The sequence below is a fragment of the Pipra filicauda genome, unplaced genomic scaffold, assembly GCF_003945595.2.
Source record: "Pipra filicauda isolate LSUMZ 115617 unplaced genomic scaffold, ASM394559v2 scaffold158_size1702193_pilon, whole genome shotgun sequence".
Lineage (NCBI taxonomy): Eukaryota > Metazoa > Chordata > Aves > Passeriformes > Pipridae > Pipra > Pipra filicauda.
Genome location: NW_024104084.1, coordinates 1,503,693 through 1,527,041, shown reverse-complemented (window position 1 = coordinate 1,527,041; position 23,349 = coordinate 1,503,693). Strand labels below are relative to the sequence as shown.

The following is a 23,349-nucleotide window of genomic DNA, read 5'->3' as shown; positions in this document are numbered from 1 at the left end:
CATGTGTAGAGTCAGGGTCTATACTTACTGCCTGTGCATAGGCGCCATAAGCCCCAAACTGGATGGCCATGGGGTTGAACATGCCCATTTGTCCTGCCATTTGCTGCATGCGCCTCATTGTACGCTCCTTGTCCGTGTCCGCAAACTTCACCACCAGGCTTGAAGAGGCTCCCTGCAGGACAGGAAACAAAAGGACACACAAGAGGAAATGAGCTAGATACACACTTGCTCACCAACCCATACGTGTAACACAGACTTGGTACAACAAAATTCCGCTGGAGCTGACTTTTTCCATGCAAAAAAAAATCAGGTTTTTGAATTTGACCCTTGCAAGGGGCTGAGAGCATCAGGAAGGAAGTAAAGGACCCAGGAGGGTGAATGCCAGCAGCCTGTTTCCTAATTTCCTCTTAAATTCAAAGTCCTAGCCTGTCGTTCATGTTCCCTCTGTAAAAGTTTTTGCCTTATTCTTTCAACCTTCAGGCCCATTAGGTTGTCCTCATCAGAGGACAAAGATCTGAACTCAGTGCAGCAAAATGTAAGAGGCTTTGCTGAATGAATGAGGTAGGATTTGTGGACCAATTTGTTTTGGTGGAATGTGCGAGGTTTCTGCATTCTAGACCCCTGAACTGGATCATGCTTTCATGCTGCTCTCTTGTAACCCATAGTGAGAAATCTCTGCCCAGCCTTGGAGGTGAGAGTCAGTATCATGGGCAGAGTGTATGTATCATCATGAAACAACATCTGTTCTGCACTGTTAAATTAGGGGAGGAAAAATAGTACCTGATGGACCTGAGTTTCCTCTTAGAAAATAGTGACTACTACACAAACCCCCACATTTAAAGTTACACATCTCCAGGAAAGCTTTATGATATTAGGATTTTGTCTACAGTCAACACCAGTGCAGAACTACAGATGACCATCAGAATTGCCTGCAGAAAACTGTGAAAAACATAGTGCTTTTGGGGATGAAAGAAATCCCTCTCCTTCCCAGAATGAGATGAAAGGTCAGTAGCTGCAATCCTTACATTTCTAATAGGAGACAGAGATGGGAAGAAACAGATCTACTTAGGAAGGAAGGCACTGGTATTTTTTTGTCTTGCTCCAAGGAAGTCCCAACTTCATGGGTTGGTTGACTCCCCACAGGGTGTTCTCCCTGAGGATGGAGGAGATGCAGAGAGGGGAGAATCTGGCCACTGCCCTGGCAGCAGGGGACAGTTGCCTCTGTACCTGGGCTGCCATCAAGCCTGGGGAGAACAGGTGAGCTGTCAGGAGGCTGACAAAAGGCAGCTGAAATCATTGTGCTCCCATGGTATACTTCCCTTTTGACAAACTGGTATTCATTGTTGGAAATATAGTCAGTCGGAAATTACCAGCTCAGCCTCCGGCTGTGGCACTAGAGGAAGACCAGCTCCATGCCAGAGGAGCTGAGATATCTCAGGACCCTCTTTTTTCTAACAGAGGTGGATTTTCTCAGGCTGTACAGGAACAATATTATTAACTGGCTTGCACGCACTTCTATGTAACTGCAAGCACAAAAAATAGTCTCTGTGAAAGCAGAGTTGCTCTGCTACAAACTGGGAAGAATGTAGTAAACCACAGATATGCATGTACATATATATAAGTCTGAGCTATACATATTCAATAGCCTCTCCAGATCCTCGGTTATGAATAAAGACTTGAGGAATTAACTTGCTAAAAAAAGACCCCAACAATCTAAGGCCACACAATGAGCGATGTTCCCCCGGATTAGCAGTCTGTTCTGGGAGAAAGTGATTTTCATTGGTAAGGAATCTTTTTTTTTGACCCGTTAGTCTCTCTCTAATAAATCTATAACCTGCTAACACAATGTGGTGAAGAGCAAGGTTTTGAAAAAAGTGCTTCAGGAAAACAAAGGGACGGAGAGATGAATGCTCCATTCAAGGATGGAGAGCAATCTTCAGAAGTTATTAAAAAACCAAAACAGAAGGGGGAGTGGAAGGGGGAGAGGAAAAAAATCTAGCCAAAATTCCCCTGCATTTCTGTTGAAGGCTAGATGACTTTTCATTTTTTTTTTACATCACATGATGGAGTTATTGATCCTTCCCCAAATCACACTCTTAATTGCAGCTCATCGACAAATGAATATTTTAATGCATACATTTCCTGCTAATTATCACCTGGACTAGTTCTTAATTAGATTTCAACACTCATTTAATTAACCCTGATCCAAGAGACTGTTTGGTAACTTGAATCTAATGATTTAAACCTATTTGCAGCTGTATTGGAGGGAGGCACTGGTCCACAGCAGATTGGGCTGTTCAGAGGTGCTGTTGTGATTTGCAGAGCAGAGGCTGCAGCACTGTGGGCACAACGCAGGATGGAGGATTTTGAAACTGAAACAGGCACATGAGTATTCAGCTCTGCAAAGAGGTTTAGAAGATATGACCTGCTCTTGTTAGAAGGACAGAGAAGTGTAAATAAAAGTTGGTGTCTTCTTCCTTCCTCTTTTATTTCTAACTCTATTTGCCCTGGAAGGCTTAGGGCAAGAACTGCCTCAGGCATTTGCTGATGCTTCACACTGTTGAAAACCAAGCTATTATTGTAGATGGCATCATGAAAACATGGGTAACCTCCACGTGAAGTGCTTGCCCCTGGAGTGTTCTTCCCTCCTGACATGAGTCATAGTGACTGCACAGCAGCTGTTTGACCCAATGGGATCTCGTATTGCCTCTTATGAGACGTTTTTCTGGGTTGCCTGTTGCAGCAGGACTTCAGGCCCCTTTGAACATCTCTATCACATACACAGAGCAGAAAGGCCATTGGCAAATAAATACAAGCTAGAGCACACTCTACAAAGAAAGAAGAGAAAAAGAAGGTTTTTTTAAGAGTGCGAGTGGTTAGAGATGTGTAGCCAGTAGAAATGCTGCAATGTTCTTGAATATGAAGATCGACCTTGGGATTGATGCTTTCTGTGTGTGGTTCCTCATGTGCAGCTCTTTCATGTGGCCCAAAGGAGATCAGGCAGTAAATGCTATCAGATCTGCCAGTGCAGGACTTTTAGCCGTGGAGCCAAACACTGCTGTTCATCTACAGCAGAACAAGGCTACCTCTTACTCCAGTGACTACTACTCCACTGAATAACAACAGAAATGCCCCAGAATGGGCCAGATTTTCCATAGGGTAAAAACCCTAGAGCCCTTCATCTGGACTATTTATTGCTTCCGCAAGCAGCTAAACTGTGGTGTAAATCATCTGTTGTCTGCTGACAAAGGCAATAGGTCCTGTCTGCTCAGTCATTTATTAGTAATACATAATCTCCTTCTTGCTCTCTCTGGTTGTTGGACTGGACCTTATATTTTGCCAAACCCCAAGAGAGTTACAGTGGGTAAGTCAATAATGTTTGAAATGTACTTCTGCATTACAGTGAGGAAAAGACCTGTTTATTTCACTACCCTGCAGACCCATAGTCAGAAGAGACCATCATGAAAGTGAGCATTCCTGCTGGTGCCTCTGCAATGGGCTGCTTGGAATTGGCATTTATCTCCTTTTCCATCAAATCAACCTCCTTTTTCAAGTACTTTGATATCTACTGATGAAAAGAATAATGGAGGTCTAAGTATTATTATGCTTTTCCTATTCTCTCTTGGGCCAGCAAGTCTACTTAATATGACTATCTTGCTTCCAGTCCCCCTCCCTCACATGGTAATGAATTGCTCCCCTTAGTCAGCAGAGTCTGATACTCTCTAGGCTGGCGGTGCGAGTGAAAAGATGGAGGAAAAATCACTCTGCGCCACACTCACTTTGTAATCCCTAATCAGAGTCCTCTGTGGGAAAAACTAATTTCCCAGCCTGTCTTGACGTGTGAAATAAAGTCATTCTTGAAAACAGGAGCTTGACAGGTCGCTTGTGAAATTTCATATTCAGCTAAAAATAAAATATCCATCCATTGATATTTCATTTAAAGGCAAAGGAGAAAAAAATCCTTTGCCTGGCTGTTGGAACTGTTTCCCATTAGACATGATCTTCCAAATGGAGTGCATACACAAATTAAGCAAAAACTTTTCAGGAGGCCAAATATTACTGCACAGCATCAGGGAAAGTTGTTTCTCCCTAGAACAATATTTATAGGAAAAGTTTTGTGAAGGTGTTGCCTTGTAGAATATATGCCTGAATTTCCTTTTCCTGATAGCCCTATAAGTCTCCTCTAACTCAGTAGGTTACCAATCCCCACAGATGGTTAGACATCTTTTTCTTGCAAAACTGATGGATCTGGGCCTAATTTGTAAAAGTCTTTAGGTAATGTTTCACTTTAAGCTTAGTGACTGACATATTGGAGGTAAGCATACACTTAAGCACTTTTAACACAAGGGTGTCTCTCTCATACAGGTGGACCTTTGTATCTTGGTTAGCTCAAATAGAGCCAGTCAAAAACTCTGGGCAAAAAATATTGAAAAAAGGTTTGTTACATTAAAGTTCCAGTGACTGAGCCCTTGAATATAAGAGATCTGAATGTGCAAATCCCATAAACTACCTTCCGAAATGTTAGCTGTAGACACAAACTAAGATGCTTAAATGAATAGGTGCTGCATTCCTAAGTGTCACCACATGAATGGTTTTTCTTGTGGTGGAAATTCTGCTTTAGCACTCCCTTTGCTACTGTAAAGCAGAGCTGGGAGGATGCTGATCCTCAGCAAGACAATCAGGCTAAGTATTAGGACACAAGGATCCTTGTTGTTACGGCCTGAGAGCCAGAGGAAGGATTCTTTGCTTCGGACTCTGTCAGCTCAGGCCGTTTGGAATGTTTTCCCTAAGTTTGAAAACAAATTTGGATTTTTGTTTTAAATGCCTGTGCAGCTTTACTGAAAGTCAGTCTGCTGAATTAGTCAGTGGGATTTGACCCCAGCCTGAGGTTTTAGACAAGCAGAAAAGAAACTACTGTCCAATTAAAACCATAGAGCAAAGGGAATTTTAGGTAGGTAGAAATGTAATTACCCAGGCTGGAAGATGGCCAGAAGAGGGGGACTTACATCCCTCCTATCTTGTGAAATATGTTGTTTTTCTGTACTCAGGGCTTCAATTTCATGTCTCATCTGAAAGATGAGTAGGACAGCAGTCCTACTCTGGGAGCTGGTTTAGGCACACTTGAGAGCGACAGAGATGGAGAGGGGAAAGAAGGCATTCATCCAGGACTTTAGTGATGGACCCTTTGATAATGCTGCTCCCTCAGTAGAGAAGATTCTTCATGAAATGTCTAAGCAGAGAGAGTTGCTGCAGGTACTTCCCTTCACAGGTCTCCGGAGCCGTAATTTATTTGGAGTGGAAGCTTGATTTAGATTTTACTTCCCATACACTACTTAGCAGGTGTCTCTCAGAGCTAAAGTTATTGCTTTCCACAGGGCAACAGAATCATTGAGTCCTGGTGTCACTGTACCCATTTCTAATTAGGAAGAACTCAATATATAACCCAGGTGTTAGTATACCCCTCAAATCAAAGCCAGTTATCTGAAAAACCTAAACTTAAAAGCAGAGTTCTTCAAGCGCCTCTGCATTTTTCAGCTCAGTCTATGAATGATAAAAGTCCTCACAGAATCATTCACCTTCCCTAAGGTGTTATGAAGTGAAAAATATTGTTATATCAACAGAATGGAAATTCTTACCAGCTATTTAGGAATATGAAAGCAACAAATAATTATTTTTATGTTATTTGAAGAAAAAATTTAAAATCCAGAATTCAGAAGAGATTGTTATAAGTTTCCCCTTTCCAGTAAGAGTAACATGGTTTGGAAGACTAGGTATGATTAGCTTTGTACTAACTAAAAAATATACTTCCTCTGAAAATATTCTTACAGCAAAAAAAAATGACATAATTTTTTTATAAATTATTACTACTACTAAGAAAATCTTTGATGGCTGCAGCATTGAGCCTCATAAATGTAGTGTCTGAATGACATTTCCTTTTAGTTAAACAAGCACGAATGAAAATAAGAGAAGTGGAATAATTCCAGAGTCATAAAATAAATTGCCTATTGTCAAATTGAGGAAAAGTCGCAACCAGGTATGGAGCTCCTGATGCTTCAGGACTCTGCTCACACGAGCTCCATGCTTCTTTGGCAGTTTGAGATGGGGACATGAATAGCCTAAGATGACTTGGAAAGAAGCAGATGTAGAGAAAGGACTTGCAAGCTGGGCAGATACATTTCAGCTGTGCACGTGACATGAAAGAACATTTCCATGGCACTGAGTTCCAAACATGCTTCACATAACTGGGCATCCCAAATCCCTGTCATGCTGCTTGGCTCTAGGATGTTGTGGTGTAAAGCATCTTGCTCAACTGAGATAAGAAGAAAATTTGAATTTTTGCAACATTTTTAAACTGAAGATTTTCAAGCACTGGCCAGCCATGGGGTTGAACCAGATGATCTTTCAAGGTCCCTTCCAACCCAAACTATTTCATGTTTCTATAATTATTTGAGAAAATATTCTGCTTTCAGGGAGGTATCACCCATGCTTCAGTATAGTGAAAATAGGTGGTCAACTCTAGCTATGAAGTACTGTAAATTCAGTGAAGCTGTATTGTTTTTTGGTGAAATAAGAAGTTGGTTTACACTGAAGGATCATTCCACTGTACTAAGACTGAAACATGTCCCCTTGCTGCTGGGTGAGACTTCACAACCACTGTTCCTGTATCACCCAGACCTTTGCTATGGGAAATCAAGCTTGTTCTCCTACTAGATTTCACTTGCCAGTGGACATCTGAGACAAAGACATTGGTGTCTGGTAGGATACTTCACATTCATTTATGAATTTTTGGGAACTTCAGTTGAGGCTCTTATCTGAAAGTCATAGTTTTGATCTAAATACATCTTTGCCCTCTAAAGATTCCTTTTGATCTTTGTAGAACCCATTTTGGTAATAGCTACTGAATCACCTAATGCTATGTCTTGGATAGCAATCTACCAGTTACTAAGGTCTTTCTGTTTTCCTCACAAGAAGGTGTGTTATCAACCCAGACCACACACCTGAGCAGCTGGAAAGGTGTGAATTAAAAGGAAAAAATGAGAAACATCAAGAGTGATTTAATGCTGATCCAGAGCCTACTTAACTATGTAGGAAGATCCCACTGATATAAATGATGTTTAGATCAAAAATACAGGAAGGGAAAAGGAGAAAAAAGAAATGCCCCCAAAGCAAGCAGAGATGTAAAGACAACACTGACATCTTTAATCCTTATTAGAGGAAGGTGGTAATGCCTGGTGGAGCTCCCTCCAGTAGGCTGAGAACTCCCCCGGCAGGCAGGGTGCATTTTATGTCTCCCAGGTTGGAGGCTCATCAATATCTCCGATATCCCAGAAAGGTCAGTGCTTGGGAATTATTTTAGCCCCCACAAGTCCTAATCTCATCCAGACTATGCAGGAGTTGAGTGCAGTGAGAATTTCAGGGGCTACTGCCAGCACCAGGACTCGGGCAACTCTCAGTGGTGGCATAGTCCTGCTCCTGCTTTCCCGTGGCTGCCTCCACAGCTGCTGATTTAGTGCCTACCTCCCCTCGGGCCCATAAGGAGACACTGCGGTGGCAACTAAATCCATTTGTCCAGAGCGAGATCATGTGGCTCACGAGCAGTTATCATTGGTATCTCATTTGGAGGTGATGAAGGCTTTGATCTAGGGGGAGCAAGGAAGCCCAGGGAAGATGTTGAGTGAAGCCTGTCATGTCCCACAGGTCACTTCACTGTCCTGCTGGGTGACTGTGTGGCTGTGGAAATGTGACTAGAGAAGTGAAGGCCATCTTTGGTGCCAGCATGATTCATACCCCCTGTCAAGCAGCTGGGCTGCCTGGGTTTCTATTCTGGGACTCAGAAAGATATGATTAATTAGTTCATTTATGAAACTGGTGGAGAGGCAGGAAATACAGTCTCACAATTTTATTTTTTTCTAGAAAGAATTAAGGGAAATTATGGTAACACTGGGAAGCTGCTGTCCCAAAGCTTGTAGAATCAGCTGTCTGGATGTCAGTAGTGGGATGGGATGGCCTTTGAGTCCTCCCTCTTTATCCAGAACCCACTGCCCAAAGGAAAGGAAAGCTGAGCTATCAAAAGTCATTGGACTTTGATGGAAGAAATGTCTGCAAATTAACACCTCGGTATTACATGTCCAGTGCTTTTTTCATCCTAAAAGACAATGCATGCCTTTATAAATGGTGTTGAGGTAGCATATTCAGAAAAATCATTCATTACTGTGAGGAGAGACAGGCTTGCTGCTGGTGAGTTATAAATGGGTTTCTAAGGTATTATTACTTTTTAATAGAAGGAATGGATGTGCTGTGCTTTGCCTTGAGTTAAACAAGCCAGCCTGTGTGTTATACAAAGACATTGCAAGGAGTGGTTGTTCTTTAGAGAGCACAAGATCAACAGTAAAGAGAAAAAAATGTGTCAGAGTTGGCATCTCTTTTCTCATCCATCAGCTTCTCCAGCATCAGCAGCGTAGAACTAGGTCTCAGCCTTCTGCATTGATTTAAACAGATGGACTTGCACTGGACCCCACACTGCCCTAGACTTTGTGACTTCGGGTAAGTAACTTTAGGGCAAAGGCAGCTGTAAGTCATGAAGGGGCTGCAGATGCTGGACTTCCATCAACTTTCACCTTTGAAAATCTCCCCTTTATGTTTCTGTGGTCATGTAAAACTGAAGTCTGATGACTTTTTTGTTTCCTATTTTAGTCTCAAGAAGAGAAGGCTTAGAAGGGACCTCATCACTCTCTAGAGCTACCTGAAAGGAGGCTGTGGTGAGGTGGAGACTGGTCTCTTCCACTGTGCCTGCAGTAAGAGGACCAGAGGAAATGGTCTTAAGCTGAGACGGGATATTCAGATTAGATGTGAGAGAAAAAAATTTCACTGTTAGGGTGGTCAGATGTTGGAATAGTTTGTCCAGGGAAGTGGTGGAGTCACCATCTCTTGAAGTGTTTAAGAGGTGTCTGGATCTGGTGCTGAGTGGTGTGCCTTGGTGGTTTAGAGTACAATGGCAGTTCTGGGTGGACAGTTGGACTTGGATGGTCTCTTCCAACCTTGTTGATTCTATAATTTTATTTACCCCGACAGCCTGAGAGGATCAGTGACTCTATGTCTACTGACTCTCATAAAGTGGCTTTTATTAATTGAGAACTTGAGTCCATACTGGAATATCAATAGTAGTAAATTCTGTTGGTTAATTAATACTTTAAAACTCTTTAATTGTTATCTGCTTACACTATGAGCTTGTCTATGGTTCTGTTTATGTTACCAGGATATTTTGAAGACATTTTTCAGAAGTGAGGTGGTGAAGTGATGGCTTCAAGCTTGGTGTTCGTAATTCTATATTTTTATATGGTATCAAAAATTAAGATTTAGATGCTCAAGTATTCACTGGTTATTACTTCTCTGCTGGAAACAGGAGCAAGAATTGCTGTCACTTTGGCTAAGAACTGGCTAAATATGTAGATTAATTATGTATAAGACTAGTTCACTCACAGACATTGCATTGTTGCTTCTTTTGCTTATCTCTTGTGTCTTGTCCCTTAGGCACTCAGATGACCTAATTGCAGCCATTTTGGGCATCTATTCTAAATCCTCAGTAACTCAAGACAGTGAGATATCTCTCTGAGGTCCTAATCTCTCTCCGTCAACTGTAGCAAAACTGCAGATGGCAAGACTACAGATGACCCTGAAGTTTCCCACTTTGAACAACACTTTGGCATAATTCATCCAGCCAGGTTAACCCTGGCCTTTAGTTAGCAAACTGCTGAGTGTGGGAACTGTCCTGTCAGAGGTTTGTATGGTGTTTAACACACAAGAATTTCATCTAAGACCAACAATAACCACATTTCCAACAGTAGTAGTCTGAGAGAACATCTACTAATGTTTCTAAGAGGGCGAAAAGAGTGTTTTAGTTGAGGTGAGACCTGGAAGCATGAAGCTGTGGCTCCATGCACCCAGCTCGCAGATTTGGATGGCTTCCTGAAGGATGTGTCTTGCTGGAAGTGGAATGCGTTAAAAGTTTTAAACAGCAGCCCAACTACCTCAACTTTGTGGAAATGACAAGCCCTTCTTCTGAGCGCTAAAGGCTGCCATGAGCCTGCAGGGAGAAGGGGAGTGTGCAGCTGGATGTGTGTGCGTATCTGCGAAGACGGGAGGAGCGACGAGGAAAGTTTCTCCTATGAAAGAAATGATCTAATTTGAAGCAAGTCCCTCATGGGAAGAGCTGTGACAGAGGCTGCTCTGTTCCTGTTAATTTTCACAGTGCAGCTGTCAGCGGGTCTGTAAATAGTACTCTGCGAAGCCAACACTTCCTATCCACACATCAACCATTCAATTAACAGAAGAACAGAAGAAGGAAATAAAGTGCACCACAGCCTTCTATCACGGCTTTGATGTTTTCCAGCAATTTATGAAAGTGTACACAAATCTAATTACAAGCCCCACTGCTTCCCATTTACATGGAGCTCCTCAAGTTCAGAGCTGTTTATATCAAAATAATTGTTAAAAATACCTCTGCTGATCTATGGCACCGTGGCCCCCCACTCACCGGAGCCACCACGCTGCTCCTCCCAGGGATTTTCTGCTGACTCAGCGCTCTGGTGCCCGTGTGCTCACACACAGTACCTGCTTCCCTGCTGCTCTGCGGGCGCGGTGCCCGCGCTACAACTTCATCATGCCCACAAAGGCCTGATTCCCTTCCCTCCTCCACCTGCTCAGAGCTCCTTCTGCAGACTCTCACTGCTCTCTGCTCCATCCCTAACTCACAGAAATGCTCCTCTGTCGTGCTGACAGGGGGTGAGCACAGCTGCTCGGCCGGGTTCTGTAACGGGGCTGTGTCTGGAGGCAGCTTTGCAAAGTCATAAGTGTGCCGTAGGAGTGCACAGCAGTGACACCAGTAGTCATTAATGCTAGCTGGGGTTGGTTTCTTTGGTGGGGTGCCTGCGCACCCAAAGCCAGGAAGATGAGAACCACTGCTCTGTTTGCCATTGGTCTGAGAGGCTGCTGCATGTGACATTCTGACAAAGACACTTGTAAGTCCTGGTCTAGTGGGTGGCATCCCTGCTCGTGACAGGGGATTGGAACTAGATGATCTTTAAAGTCCCTTCCAAACCAAATGTGATTCTACGATTCTTGGGGCAATTTTTGATAATCTCATATTTGAGTCACTGTTGCCTGATAAAACAAACAGGTGAGAAATTCCTTCAGCTTAACTAATGGGAAAAAACCTCTTATGGTATGAGAGGGTAGATAGTACATTGTCTAAGGAAAGAATACAATTCTTTCACCTGACTGTGTTTGTCTGGGATTTTTTGTGCTATTGGTGGACTTCCAAAGAGTAATGGTGGGCAGATGCTGGAAGTCAACCTTGTTCAAAGTGTTGTGTCATTCATATTTTCTTGATTAATAAAATGTTTTAAACGCCATAACTAGAGATCTAATCAATCTGTCATCTAATAACACTGAGAAATAATTGCATAGATTGAGATAGGTGATGCCTGAACAGAGATTAGAAGTTTTTCTTTGTCATTTGTGTTGATAGGAGCTGCAGAGAAAAGTGTTGAAATGAAAGCCGCTAAATTAACAAAGTTTTGGGTTGCAGTACTTCTGGTTTTTCAAAGTTCAGCTAAACCAAATCTTTCTCTGAAAGGCAGACGTCTGTTCAGTTCTTGTATCCAAGTCTCACATTTTCCCTTCTTTTCACAAAACCAAGGATTCTATTTGAAAAGTCATTTTCATGGAAGATGTTCAGCCAAGCATGGATAGACTTGGGATGCTATTGCCTGGGGACAGAAGAAATGCAGTGCTTTGACCAAGCTGCTGCAGACGTTTATACTAAAACAAAAGCGGATGTTACCTCTGTGGTGGGGGAACCCACCTTACAGCATTCTGGATGTCTTAATGGCCTTAAATATCATTAATTAAAGAACGATATAGAATGAACATAGTGCTGATAATTCGTGTGTTAAGCAAGTTCACAGCACATGTCAGGAAACTCTACTGCAGGATGCCTGGTTTCTGAATCCCAAATTGCTTTATTAGGGCAGCAAATATCCAGGCAAGGTTTCCGGTCTCCTCACACTGGACATGAAGTTAAGTATTCACCCTAAGCTGCACTGTTTTTAGCTTTTGTTTGTAAGCACTACTGGTCCTTTTCCATTCTAAGTTGCTAAGTTGCACTTTCGATGAAGAATGACTATTTTGGAACTGGCGGTCCATAGCAAACTGACGCCTAAAATTATCTAAAAAGCACACTTCTATTTGGGCTTTGGTTTGACAGGTTTCAAAATCTATCTTTATAAAATAAAATTCCGTCAGAGGTATCTATTTCCCTCTATTGATTATAATAGAAACTTAGATGACAAACCCTTCAGACATAGTTTCTTAACTTCTGGATGTCTCAAATTAAGTGAGATGAGTCCCATTTCAGATATTCAGTCTAAGGTTGTTATTGAGTTATCCATTATAAAGGGACAGGCATGCCCAGAGGGTTATATTGCCCATCCTAGCACAGATAGACAAAGGGAAGAATGCACAAATCTCTGGAAATGTCTTTCTCTCTCTCCCTTCTATAGGAATCCTAGAAGATATTTAGAATAGATCAGAAACTTTTAGGCTGTTAAGCCTAAGTCAGATGAATCACTCTTCACTTCTTCTCACCCCTATGCAGAAAATGTACATAACAGTATTGTTCTACCCCATCCAGGAATTAATTCATAACCAAAGAAATCCTGAGCTGCCACAGTAGGTGAGATGGTGAAAAAGGTGCAACAATACTACATTTTTTAATCCTGTGTAACTTCTGCATAGGATGGAGGCTGATGTGATTTAGGTATGCATGATTCTACCCCTCTACTCCTCTCTCTTGAGACCCCACCTGCAGTGCTGCTTCCAGCTCTGGGGGTCCCAACATAAGAAGGACATGGACCTGCTGGATTGAGTCCATGGAAGGCCACAAAGATGCTCACAGGGTTGAAGCACCTTTCCTCTGAAGACAGGCTGAGAGAGCTGGTGTTGTTCAGCCTGGAGGAGACAAGGCTTCTGAATGATCTTAGGCACCTTCCAGTACCTAAAAGGGCTATAAAAGAACTGGAGAGGGATTTTGGATAAGGGCCTCGAGTGACAGTACAAGGGGTAATGGCTTCAAAGTGAAAGAGAGTAGGTTTAGGTCAGATATTAGGAAGAAATTACTTTTTGTGAGGGTGGTGAGGCACTGGCACAGATTGCCCAGAGAATTTGTGGATGCCCCATCCCTAGCAGTGCTCAAGGCCAGGTTGGATGGGGCTCTGAGCAATCTAGTCTAGTGGAAGGTATCTCTGCCCATGGCAGGGAGATTGAAACTGGATGATCCTTCCAACCCAAACTATTCTATGATGGTTCTATGAAGTGTAGAGAGTTTATTCTGTGTGGGTGGATGGACAAGGCCACATCTTGGATTTGTAAATATGTTGTGCAGAATGACTCTCCAACACTTGGCTGTTGCCCAGATACGAAGACATGGAGAGAAGGAGAAAACCAAGCTGAAGATGATGCCTAGGAGGGAGCATGACTGACAGGTACGATGATAATATTGTCCACAGTGATTGAGAATGGAGGTGGAGGAAAGAAAAGGAAGGTTTTGGGAGGAAAAAAAGAAGAGCTCTGTTTTATACATATTGAGCTTGATCTGATAGCTAAACATCCACCAGGAGAAGCTGGAAAAGCAGTCCAAAATTTTGGTTTGGACAGGAGTCAGTCCTGCAGTAGAGAAGCTAGATCTGCAACCTGTCACTGTAGCAATAGGAGCTGAATTTGTTTTGGTGGATAAGGCTGTTAGGGACAAGACTTGCATGAGGAAGAGAAGAGGATGATATGAAAAGACCTGTTTATGTCCCCATATGGATAGAAAACAGAGACAGGAGGGGATGGAGTAAGCAAAGCTAAAAGTACGGGGCGTATAATTGTTATAAATATATCATAAATACATGCAAGAGTACATGAAAATTATGATCTCTTAAAAAGGAGGATACAGAGATCAAGTAAAACACTATCATGAAGTTGATGAGCTCATAGGCAAAATTATCTAAAAAGAAAAAAAAAGAAACTCTCTTGACAGGTAGGTACAGAAGGAACTTTGGGCCTGCTCAAAAGCAAGGGATTTTGGGTAACTTATTTCTAAAGGAAATGATTGTTTAAAAATTGGAAAGCTTTAGACCTGTTTGGTGGACTCCTAGGAATAAAAAGGGCCTTGCACAGGAAAATGAGCTTGTGGTGGACGGTGGTCAGGCACCTGTCCAAGGTAAGGTTAATTAAAAAAAAAGAAGAAAAGAACTTTCATAAAAGAAAGTTGCATTTTGAAACTATTAGGCAACATATGTTGTGTGAACAGGAAGTCACAGTAGAGCAATAATCCTGACAGCTGTGGAGGAACAGGAGTCTGCTGCAGGAATGAATGGCTCGAGACCTGACAAGAATGATGATGGATGCCCTGTTGGTGGTACAAGAGGACAAACCAGTAGACGCTTAAATTGGCTGAACCACAGGAAAAACATTGAGTTGGCATTACAACAGGACAAATGAGACCAGTCCGAGTGGTGGGAGAAATGGAAGGGACTGAAGGAAGATGGCAGCAGTGCCCTCTTCTTTCCCAAGGACGACGGCTGCGTTGCCATCTCACCACGAGGTGGCTGCATTTCCCTGTGAACATCCAAGCCCTGAATGATGCTGCACACTCCGATGTGCCATGAAAACCAAGAGTGGGAGCAGAGATCCTGCCCTTGTAGGATTTGGCCTATCTCTTCAAAGAGCCTTAGAAATTTTGAGACTCTCTGGGAAAAACCTCTTTTGCTCCATGTGTTCGTTGAGTGTCGGTCACTTGGCAGGTCCTCACGGGTCTGCTAAGAGATGGTAGCTGACTGTGTTTCTGTGCCTGCTTGTAGCTCATAGGAGATACAAGGCAATGCCATGTAACTTAGCTTATAATAAAGAGAAGGACATTAATAATTCCCTTCTTGCATTTCCTGTGAACCAACAGTACGTACTTGGAATGCTGCTGAGGTTCAACCAATTCACGGACACTTGTGAAGCCATGGAAACTTGATTGTGAGTCTGGGATGGGCATCTAGTAAAGGTTAAATTGTGATTCTTTTCCGCATGCCCTGTTCTGGTTATTCAAGAACATTCTATAGCAGCTATTTGAGTCAGATATGTCAAGAGGAAAAATGGTCCCTTAAAATTGACCCATGAAATAACGAAATTCTCAAGTGTTTTGTACATCCTAAGCTCAGGCGATATCACCGGGATGGAACAGTAATTTGTTCCCACGTGGTCAAGAAATGAGTACTTTTTTCTTATCCAAAGTGTTCTGAAAGTAGGAAGGGAAAGGACTGGGAAAGAATAATAATATTTTGGGTATACTAAATCTGGAAATATTTTCAACTCTCCTTGAGTTTTGTCTGTTTTCTCCCATCTTCCTGTCACATTTGTTATAGGAGTTTGCAAGATTATTGGGATGGAGACTGACATTTTATTAAACCTTTTTGTGGTACCACACCTTATGGAATTGAAATTCCTGACATCAGCTTATAGACACTATTACTTTGGGTCAAAGTTTGAAAGGAAGTCACTAAAAGTACCTCTTCAACATGTTTCAGGAAAGATGTCCATAGTATTTGACTATGGGATGTTAGCATCAAGCCCAATATCTGGTTTTGTTAGGAGGAACCTTTTAGGTTACTCTTAAAAGCATTGAAGTACTTAAAAAATTTGAGACCTACATCTTTAAGGAGACTTTTTTCAGTAGCATCACTGGTAAACATTTTTAAACTGATTTGTCTAAGATGGGGTTCCAAAAAATGAGATCTTGATGATTTGCTAGTTTTAGAAACCTTTTGCCTTGTAAAGAATTCTCCATTTTCATCCCTGCAAAAATCTAGAGAAAATCTGTTGGGCCCACTTTTAAACTTATTTGGATAAATTCAGGAATTTACATTAGAGTCTCTTACTTAAAGGGAGATTTTACACTCTCAAATATTTTTAATTGAGCTTTCTTGTATCCTTTCCAAGTTGTCGGCATGCTTCTTAGCCTTTCATGATTTACACTGTGAATAATTAGTAATAAAAATAATATACTATTATAATAAACCAAAACATGTTGTACCAGATTGTCTTTCCCTTCTGACAGCGGAATGCCTTACATTCCTCTCTGTCTTATGATGATGTACAAATATCTGTTTGCCTAAAAAATACATCTACCTTGCTATGTTCTTGAACTATCAATCTCGAAACCCCATATTAGTGGATATTTGTACAAGTGGATCTTCCTGGAAGATCGAGTAGCTGGTCTGAGACTTTCAAAAGTCAGAGATAGGGGACCACATTTATGCCTAGGTAGGTTCTTTTGTGGTAGCAATGAGAGAGGCCCATCACTGTGTGATTTGTCTCTGTCTCCTAATGCTTCATCTGAACATGCTGCTCTCACCTGAACACTGGCAAAAAGTTCTTTATCCTTTATCAAAGAGACTCTTTGAGGAGAGAAAACAAAGAAACTCTCAGACATAAGTTTCTACTTGATTCTTCCCTTTGAAACTTGAAAGATTACACTCATGGTGAGTCTGACCCAAAGTTTTTGGCATCTGTGAACCATATGACTTTTTATCAAGTCTTCTAAACTGTTGGTGACAGGATACAGCACCCCTTGGGGTCCTGTGCCTGTGAGGAATGACAGTGTCATCCTAGCCCTTCCACTGATGAGTTAAGCACATCCAAGGCCCTGAGCCTTCTGGATGATGAGTTGCAGAGCAGAGATAAATCATCCCTCCTCCTCCATCAGGCCACAGGACAGCCAAGGCTGGACCAATTCTCCCTTGCCAATGTTACAGAGCTACTCACCGGCATTGTCTGGCTGCCATGCAAGGCATTGATGGCAGCTTGGGCCTCTGCATGTGAAGAGTATTTCACAAATGCACACCCTGGAAGAGGAAAAAGAAGAGTGTAAGAAAGGTTGCATGGATGTCATGAAAGTCCATCTAGCTGAGTATCCTGTCCTCAGAAGTGGCCAATAAATATGGCTGTGGAGAAACTATAACAAACAGATGTGCCCTGATCCTTTCCAAAGTCCAGTTGTCAGCAGCCTGAGGACCACTTAAGGCAAAGCTGCAACCAGAATTCCCACATTGCTTGTAATGAGCATTGACAGACACAAACTCAGCAAATACATCTTGAATTTGACCTCCACAGCTTTACATGGCAGAATCTTGCAAAATTTTACAATTTATTGGGTGAAAAAGACTTTTCTTTCATTCATATTAGACTTAATACTGAGTGTTCTGCCCTCTGTGGTTATGAGATATGGTACAGAAGAGTGTTTACATTATCAAAAAGCTACACACACATACTTTTTACAAGCAACCACAGGTCAAATATACAGAAGGCATTCAGGGTTACTCCAAATCCATGAGGTACCTTATCATATCACTGTCTGCTAGAGCTCCATGAGACACTGCCCAGAGCTTGTCCTGGCTCCAAACAACTTTGGTCTGACAAAGCACGAAACAGCTTCTGATGAAGTAGCAGGGATGGGAGAGGTAAAAGTGATGATTACCTTCTTGTCACCACCAAACTTTGAATCTTAGTTTTTCATAAAACTGGCAAAGCCAGTGCCAGTGTAGGTGTTCTCTTCTGGACATTAGAGAAATGTAGGCAGTGCTTCTCTGGCCTGCATTGCCATGTGAGGAATCTCATGCTGAACTCTTATATAAGGTTTTAGGATAGAAAGGTGCATTTATGAATATGTGCTGGAGTGCAGAAATGATCAACACTTCAAAGGGTGACATGCACTACTAGAGTGGGGGAATGTATTGCCAACACTCCTAGCTACAAGCAAACTGACTCAGAGAGAGGAAGGGTAATTTCCATATGCTAAGGCGGTTTTTGGAACAGACTGGGAGAGATCTGAGAAGTTCTGGCTTCCATCCCCTTCTATTACTACCAGATACTTCCGAGCTTTTAATCAATTTGCAAAGCCCTCACTCTTTCCCCGAAGGGGTCCAGAGGGGATGCCAGTCTTGATAATGGGATGTCTCTCCTTCATTCCCTTCGCAGCATCTTCAGAGGGTCCGGACACCATTATGGACCCCTACAAGTGCAGGGTGAAAAATGAAGCAATAGAACTTGCAAACTGTAAGAATGAGCCCCAAAGGTCCCTCATATCATCACTGCAGGCTGATAGAAGTGAGATTGAAGAAAGCAGTGATAGTCCTTTCTGAAAATAATACACATTTATGAAATTAGTTTACAGTTAGGAGCCCTTCAATTTGCGTTACCTTCTCAGCACCGTGCTCAGACTGTATTTCAGGAAAAGCCCAACGATTATTGCTAGTAGTTGGATCTAATTTATAAGGAGCTGAGAGGAAACAATCATGAGAAAATGAGATAGATAACTTCAGCTGGAAACTATAGGGATCAATTATGACATAATCGCAGCCCAGCATTCCCGGGCTCCTGAGATACTGCGTTTTCCTCTTCATTAATCAGAGATAATCCAGAATTAGGGTGTTTAATTATTTGCAGAGATTCTTTTGTACTTTCTGCCTCTAAAAAGAAGATGCTGATTAGCAAATACACAAAAGCTTTCCAGTTCCAGCCACCCATTGCATTTAGTGCAGGATTTTTGGCTGCAGTGTTGTTGTCATATTGAAGGTTTCACTCTTTTCAGGTGAAATTCACCCGTACGCTGAGGGTCCTGATGGATCAGTGGAGCTGGATAAAGGTGGGAATGAAGGGAGTAGCAGGCATTTATCTTGGTTAATGCCCAAGATATTAATGGGATCCCTCCTACTGCTTCCAGTAGGTTTTGAGGTAGCAGCTCAAGTGAAAACTCAGTTTTTACTGGTGTATGGTGGCAAGGCAATAGCAGAGATCCCAACATTTTGTCCATTTTGTTTGCATCTTCAATGGGATGGCTTCTGTACATAACATCAAAAGTGCACATAACCTTCCTTCCCATTTCACCAGAACTGACTCCAGGAGCTTATGAGGTGAGGATGAGAGTCCGGCCACTCTTCTCAGAACAATAGTGTCACTTAGACAGAAGCAAACCTGGAATGTGAAGGGATTTTGACAAACAGAGAGATACAACCTGTGCTGAACAGGGTGATATATGTGCTTAAGTTTTTCTTGTTTCCTAACGTCCAGATTACAGAGCTGGAAGGGCTGCTCTGACTGTCTTGTCAACTTGGAGGAGACTGCAGTCAGGCCCTAGGATTATGATTGCAGAGGGTGCCTAGACTCCTCTTGTGGAGGGTGCTGTGGGAAATTTTTATTTTCTGAGTTATCAAGGCATACAACTGCTTAATGGGGAAAAAAAGGGGGGGGGGGGAAGGGAGGGAAGGGACAGATGTACAGAGAGCAGCAGCAATGCAGATTCTGTGGGTCCTTCTGGCCTGCTGAACTGGATCCACTTGAGCTCCCTCACTTGAGGAGTCCTGGACTCCTGGCTGCACAATGGTGAGCTTTACCTGGTGGGATGTAGAATCACTCCACCCTCTCCCAGCAAAGACAGGTGCTGCACTCCCCTTCAGGCAGAGAAACTCCTCAGTCACAGCTCTTCTTCCACCTGGTTACCTAGTCCAGCCACTGTGCCTGCTGCTGAGTGACTCAGCAGGAGGTGTTTCTGCAGACCCTGAAGGGCATGCCTCATGGCTCAGGACATCACCCATGGCTTCAGGCAAGGCTCAGCAGCTTTTTGGCTGTGACTGGGCTGTGATGGCATTAAACTGAGAATCTGCAACCTACCTTCTGAGAGCACTGAGCTACCTGAAGGACTTAGAGGCTTACCACAGGGATGCCTTGTGGGGCTTTACACAGTGGGTTGGGTAGGATTGAAGTCTATGGGATCTGATTGCTATCTGGAATTTAGGCAATCTGCTTAAATCTCAACTGATGTAGAATTCAAGCCTTATGGGTTTTACCCAAAATAAGAAGCTCACAAGCAATGTGTGTCACATATAGGTTTCTAGCAGATGGAAAACATTACAGACTGGGAATAACTTTGTGGGAGTTGTGGCTTGCCTGACTGTCTCCTAAGATAAGGGCACTAGCCTTAAGTTTTCCATTGGATTGACTGCTCTGTGTGGTGTGTGCATGTACGAAACTGTGTGTGTGTAAATTAGGAGCTTCACATTCTCAGTAAATAGCACCAGCAAATGGAAGCTGGTAATATTAACTCTGTCAAAGCTCAGTATTGATCCTGAGCAGCTCAGTGAAACGCCAGCCTGAGACTGCAGCCTGCTAGCACTAATAATTAAACTGGTTAGCAATATGGAGCTGCCACTCAGATTCTGTCTTATAATGAAATTGTTTAAGAAGAAAAGAAAAAAAAATAGAGCAAGCATGAAGACAAGTCTGTGGTTTGGATCTCCTCTGGAATTTGTTTCTTACAGATCTCAGACTTTGTTGCCTTTATTTTTACTCTCTTTAACTCCTTTGTCATTAGACTTTTTTCCATACAGTTCCAGGTAGAAGCAGACAGACATATATTTTTTGCTTTTCCCCAATTTACTGATTTGTTCAGTGAATGAACTGCTTAACTGCTTGCTGTTATGACGATTGGAGCTGCTCTAGGCCATTCTAGCCTACTGTTTCCAGTGGGGCAGCCCCTGTCTCTGGGTGTTGTGGAACTTAAGTACACAATTGAAGAAAGGTGCCCACTTTTCAGCCTATTTTCAGTCATTTATATCAGGAAGGCTGAGCTGTGCTGATGTATATTGAACTGCTGCCCTATAACACTGGTGTGATTTAGTTTTTTTTTGGTTACCAGTGATTTTATGGAACAACAATATCGTGCTCCAGTGTATCCCTGTGATTTGGATTTTTTACCTCCCTGTTGCAAAATATCCTGGTTGATGTTGTCACTTGTCAAAATACCGAGTGAGATATGAACTGTGTCAGCAGGACTGGTCTGTTCTCTGGTGTTGAACATTCCAGAACAGTTTATACTATATTATATGCAGATCAATATTTAATGGACACACAATACTGTTAAAAGAAGAAAACTTCCTATTTAGATTGAAGTTACTTTGTCTAGAGACTGATGGGGACAAAAAATGACATTCCTGCTTGAGAGGGAGGCCTTATTTTTATACTTGGCCTGTAGTAGAGGATCTTTTGTGCTATCCAGGTAAGAAGTGATGCCAAAAAGAGGCAAAGGCACCTAGTTTTGCAGTGAAGCATTTGCATGCTTCAAACGGTAAATATCTACCAAGTGTAATATTTAAATTGGTACCTGTAGCCTTGTGGTTGCGATCACTGACTGATAGGAGTCCACACAAAAAAGACTAGGTGGAGAAGAGGAAGACCTGAGACTGATGGATGGGAAATAAGCAGAGATGATGATGGAGCCAGTGAGTCAAGATATAAAGTATCAATTGTGTCTTCTTTTAAAGAAAGAATCATCCTGTTCAATGGGGTGGAGAGATTATGTCTCGAGCGAATACAAAGGCCTGTTCAGAGGGGAGGTCTGTCCAAGCAATAATAGGCATCAGTTTGCACATGCTGAGACATAGTTCTTTGGAGAGGCGTGTTTTAAAATGCAATTTTTCCCCTCATGCACAGAGTGACCAGCAAAGTACAGCCTTCCCATTGCAAATGTGACCCCTTCCTAAAGTAAGACATGCTGTTCTAGAGGCTACATGGTACTTCTGTCATACCAGAAAATGGCACTAAGTCCACTTGACACAGGCCATCACCTCACCTTTGCTGTTGCCATCGGGTCCCCGAAGGATCGTGCACTCCTCAATGTTGCCAAACGCCTCGAATAGCCTGCGCACATCGTCTTCCGACTGCTGCTTATTGAGCATGCCCACAAAGAGTTTTCTGTCTTCTGGAACAAAATAAAGAGATGCTTACCATATTTCAGGAGGGATACGAGAGCCAAGATGTCTCAGCATCACATGCAAAACAAACGGTGATTTCATTGGGGTGACACATTTCAGGAGCTGCTAATCTTTTCAGGTGGCTGGCTCGAAAAACCTTAATAGCCTCTGACTTTCAATGAGTACTTGAAAATAATCCAGAAAATTTTAAAAAACCAAACCACCAAACAACAAACAACAGTGATTTTGTTATATATAAAATCTCTAACTGCCTCTTAAAATCCAGGCAGCAAAGTGTTCCAAATCAGCTTCTTCTGATCAATTTTTGCAGTCAGCTTGCAGTAACTTAAATGACAACATTGCTCAGACTGCAATCCAAGAGGAATATGGATAAAGATAGCATATAGAAACCAAGTCCAAATGAAAAATAAAATAAGTTAGTGGCCCTTGCAATACTAAATAAGTTGCAGGAAAAAAATGTTTAACATAAGCTTTTTTAAATCAGGATATAACGGAAGTCACAGCCTGTAAATTGGAGATTTGTCATTCAAGCCCACTCAGAAACATGTATCTAAAAGTTTGGATGAGGTTTTTTAATATATTCATAAAGTTCACTTGAAACAGGCCCAAAGTTTTTGAAACATAAATTGTTTTTTGAAACATAAAGTTAACTTATGTGATTGCTAATGTCTAAGGTAACTTGAGCAGGTGGTATTTCATGCCACAGCAGGACATTATCTGTCAGTAGATAATTGTATTTTGAACAAGGATGCTCAGTGTAACCCAGTAGTGTGCACTTGCAGCCCAGAAAGCCAACCATGTCCTGGCCTAGAACAAAAGCAGGGTGGGCAGTAGGTCGAGGGATGTGATTCTGCCCCTCTGCTCTGCTCTTGTGAGAGCCCACCCAGAGTGTTACATCCAGCTCTGGGGTCCACAACATAGGAAAGATGTGGGCCTGTTGGAGTGAGACCAGAGTGTGGGTTGGAACCACATGATGTTTAAGGTCCCTTTCAACCCAAACCATTTTATGATTTATACTCAGATTTAAACCAAGTTTGGGGATCTTCATGAGACACCTTCAGAAAATATTGGTGAAAACGGACTAAATTTATGATTGTCAGAAATATGTCAGAGGGTGCTGAGTTATGCCTGGAGATCAGGTTTCCATTCAGAGACTAACACCACTGCACCAAGAAAAAAAAAGGAAATTTACATAGTTTACACCGTGTATGTAAACAGGCCATTTGCACATGATTCATAAATGTCTTATTTATCATTCATTAAACACTATGTAAATGTGTGAACCAAGAGGTTTTTATTCAGAGCACTTTACAGAGCAGATGTAACCAATTTGAATAAATATATGTAAATATATAAATAATTTTATTTTTTATTTAATTTATTTTTTAATGTACTGGTTAACCTACAGCTGAACAAAACACTGGTTTGCAACAATCCTTTTCTGGCTGACTAATTGGGCAATTTATGTCACTTTTGTTCACCGAGAAATCAC

At 42.1% G+C, this 23,349-nt stretch overlaps 1 protein-coding gene across 15 annotated transcripts in view; it reads right to left on the bottom strand.

Annotated features, from left to right (window-relative positions):
* LOC114003380 (CUGBP Elav-like family member 4) overlaps positions 1–23,349 on the bottom strand; it is a 699,867-nt gene that overhangs the window by 81,581 nt on the left and 594,937 nt on the right. For 10 of the 15 annotated variants that reach the window (XR_003546206.2, XM_027750321.2, XM_027750316.2 and 7 more), the window contains exons 4-6: positions 21,716–21,844; positions 16,855–16,934; positions 29–172 (exon numbers count right to left, since the gene is read on the bottom strand). Coding sequence is in view for 14 of the 15 variants with exons in the window: in XM_027750321.2 (XP_027606122.1) it covers positions 29–172; positions 16,855–16,934; positions 21,716–21,844 (353 nt within the window). In the remaining variant the exon portion in view is untranslated. The remainder of the gene's footprint in view (positions 1–28; positions 173–16,854; positions 16,935–21,715; positions 21,845–23,349) is intronic. The other 5 variants (XM_027750320.2, XM_027750327.2, XM_027750331.2 and 2 more) reach the window with 1 other exon arrangement.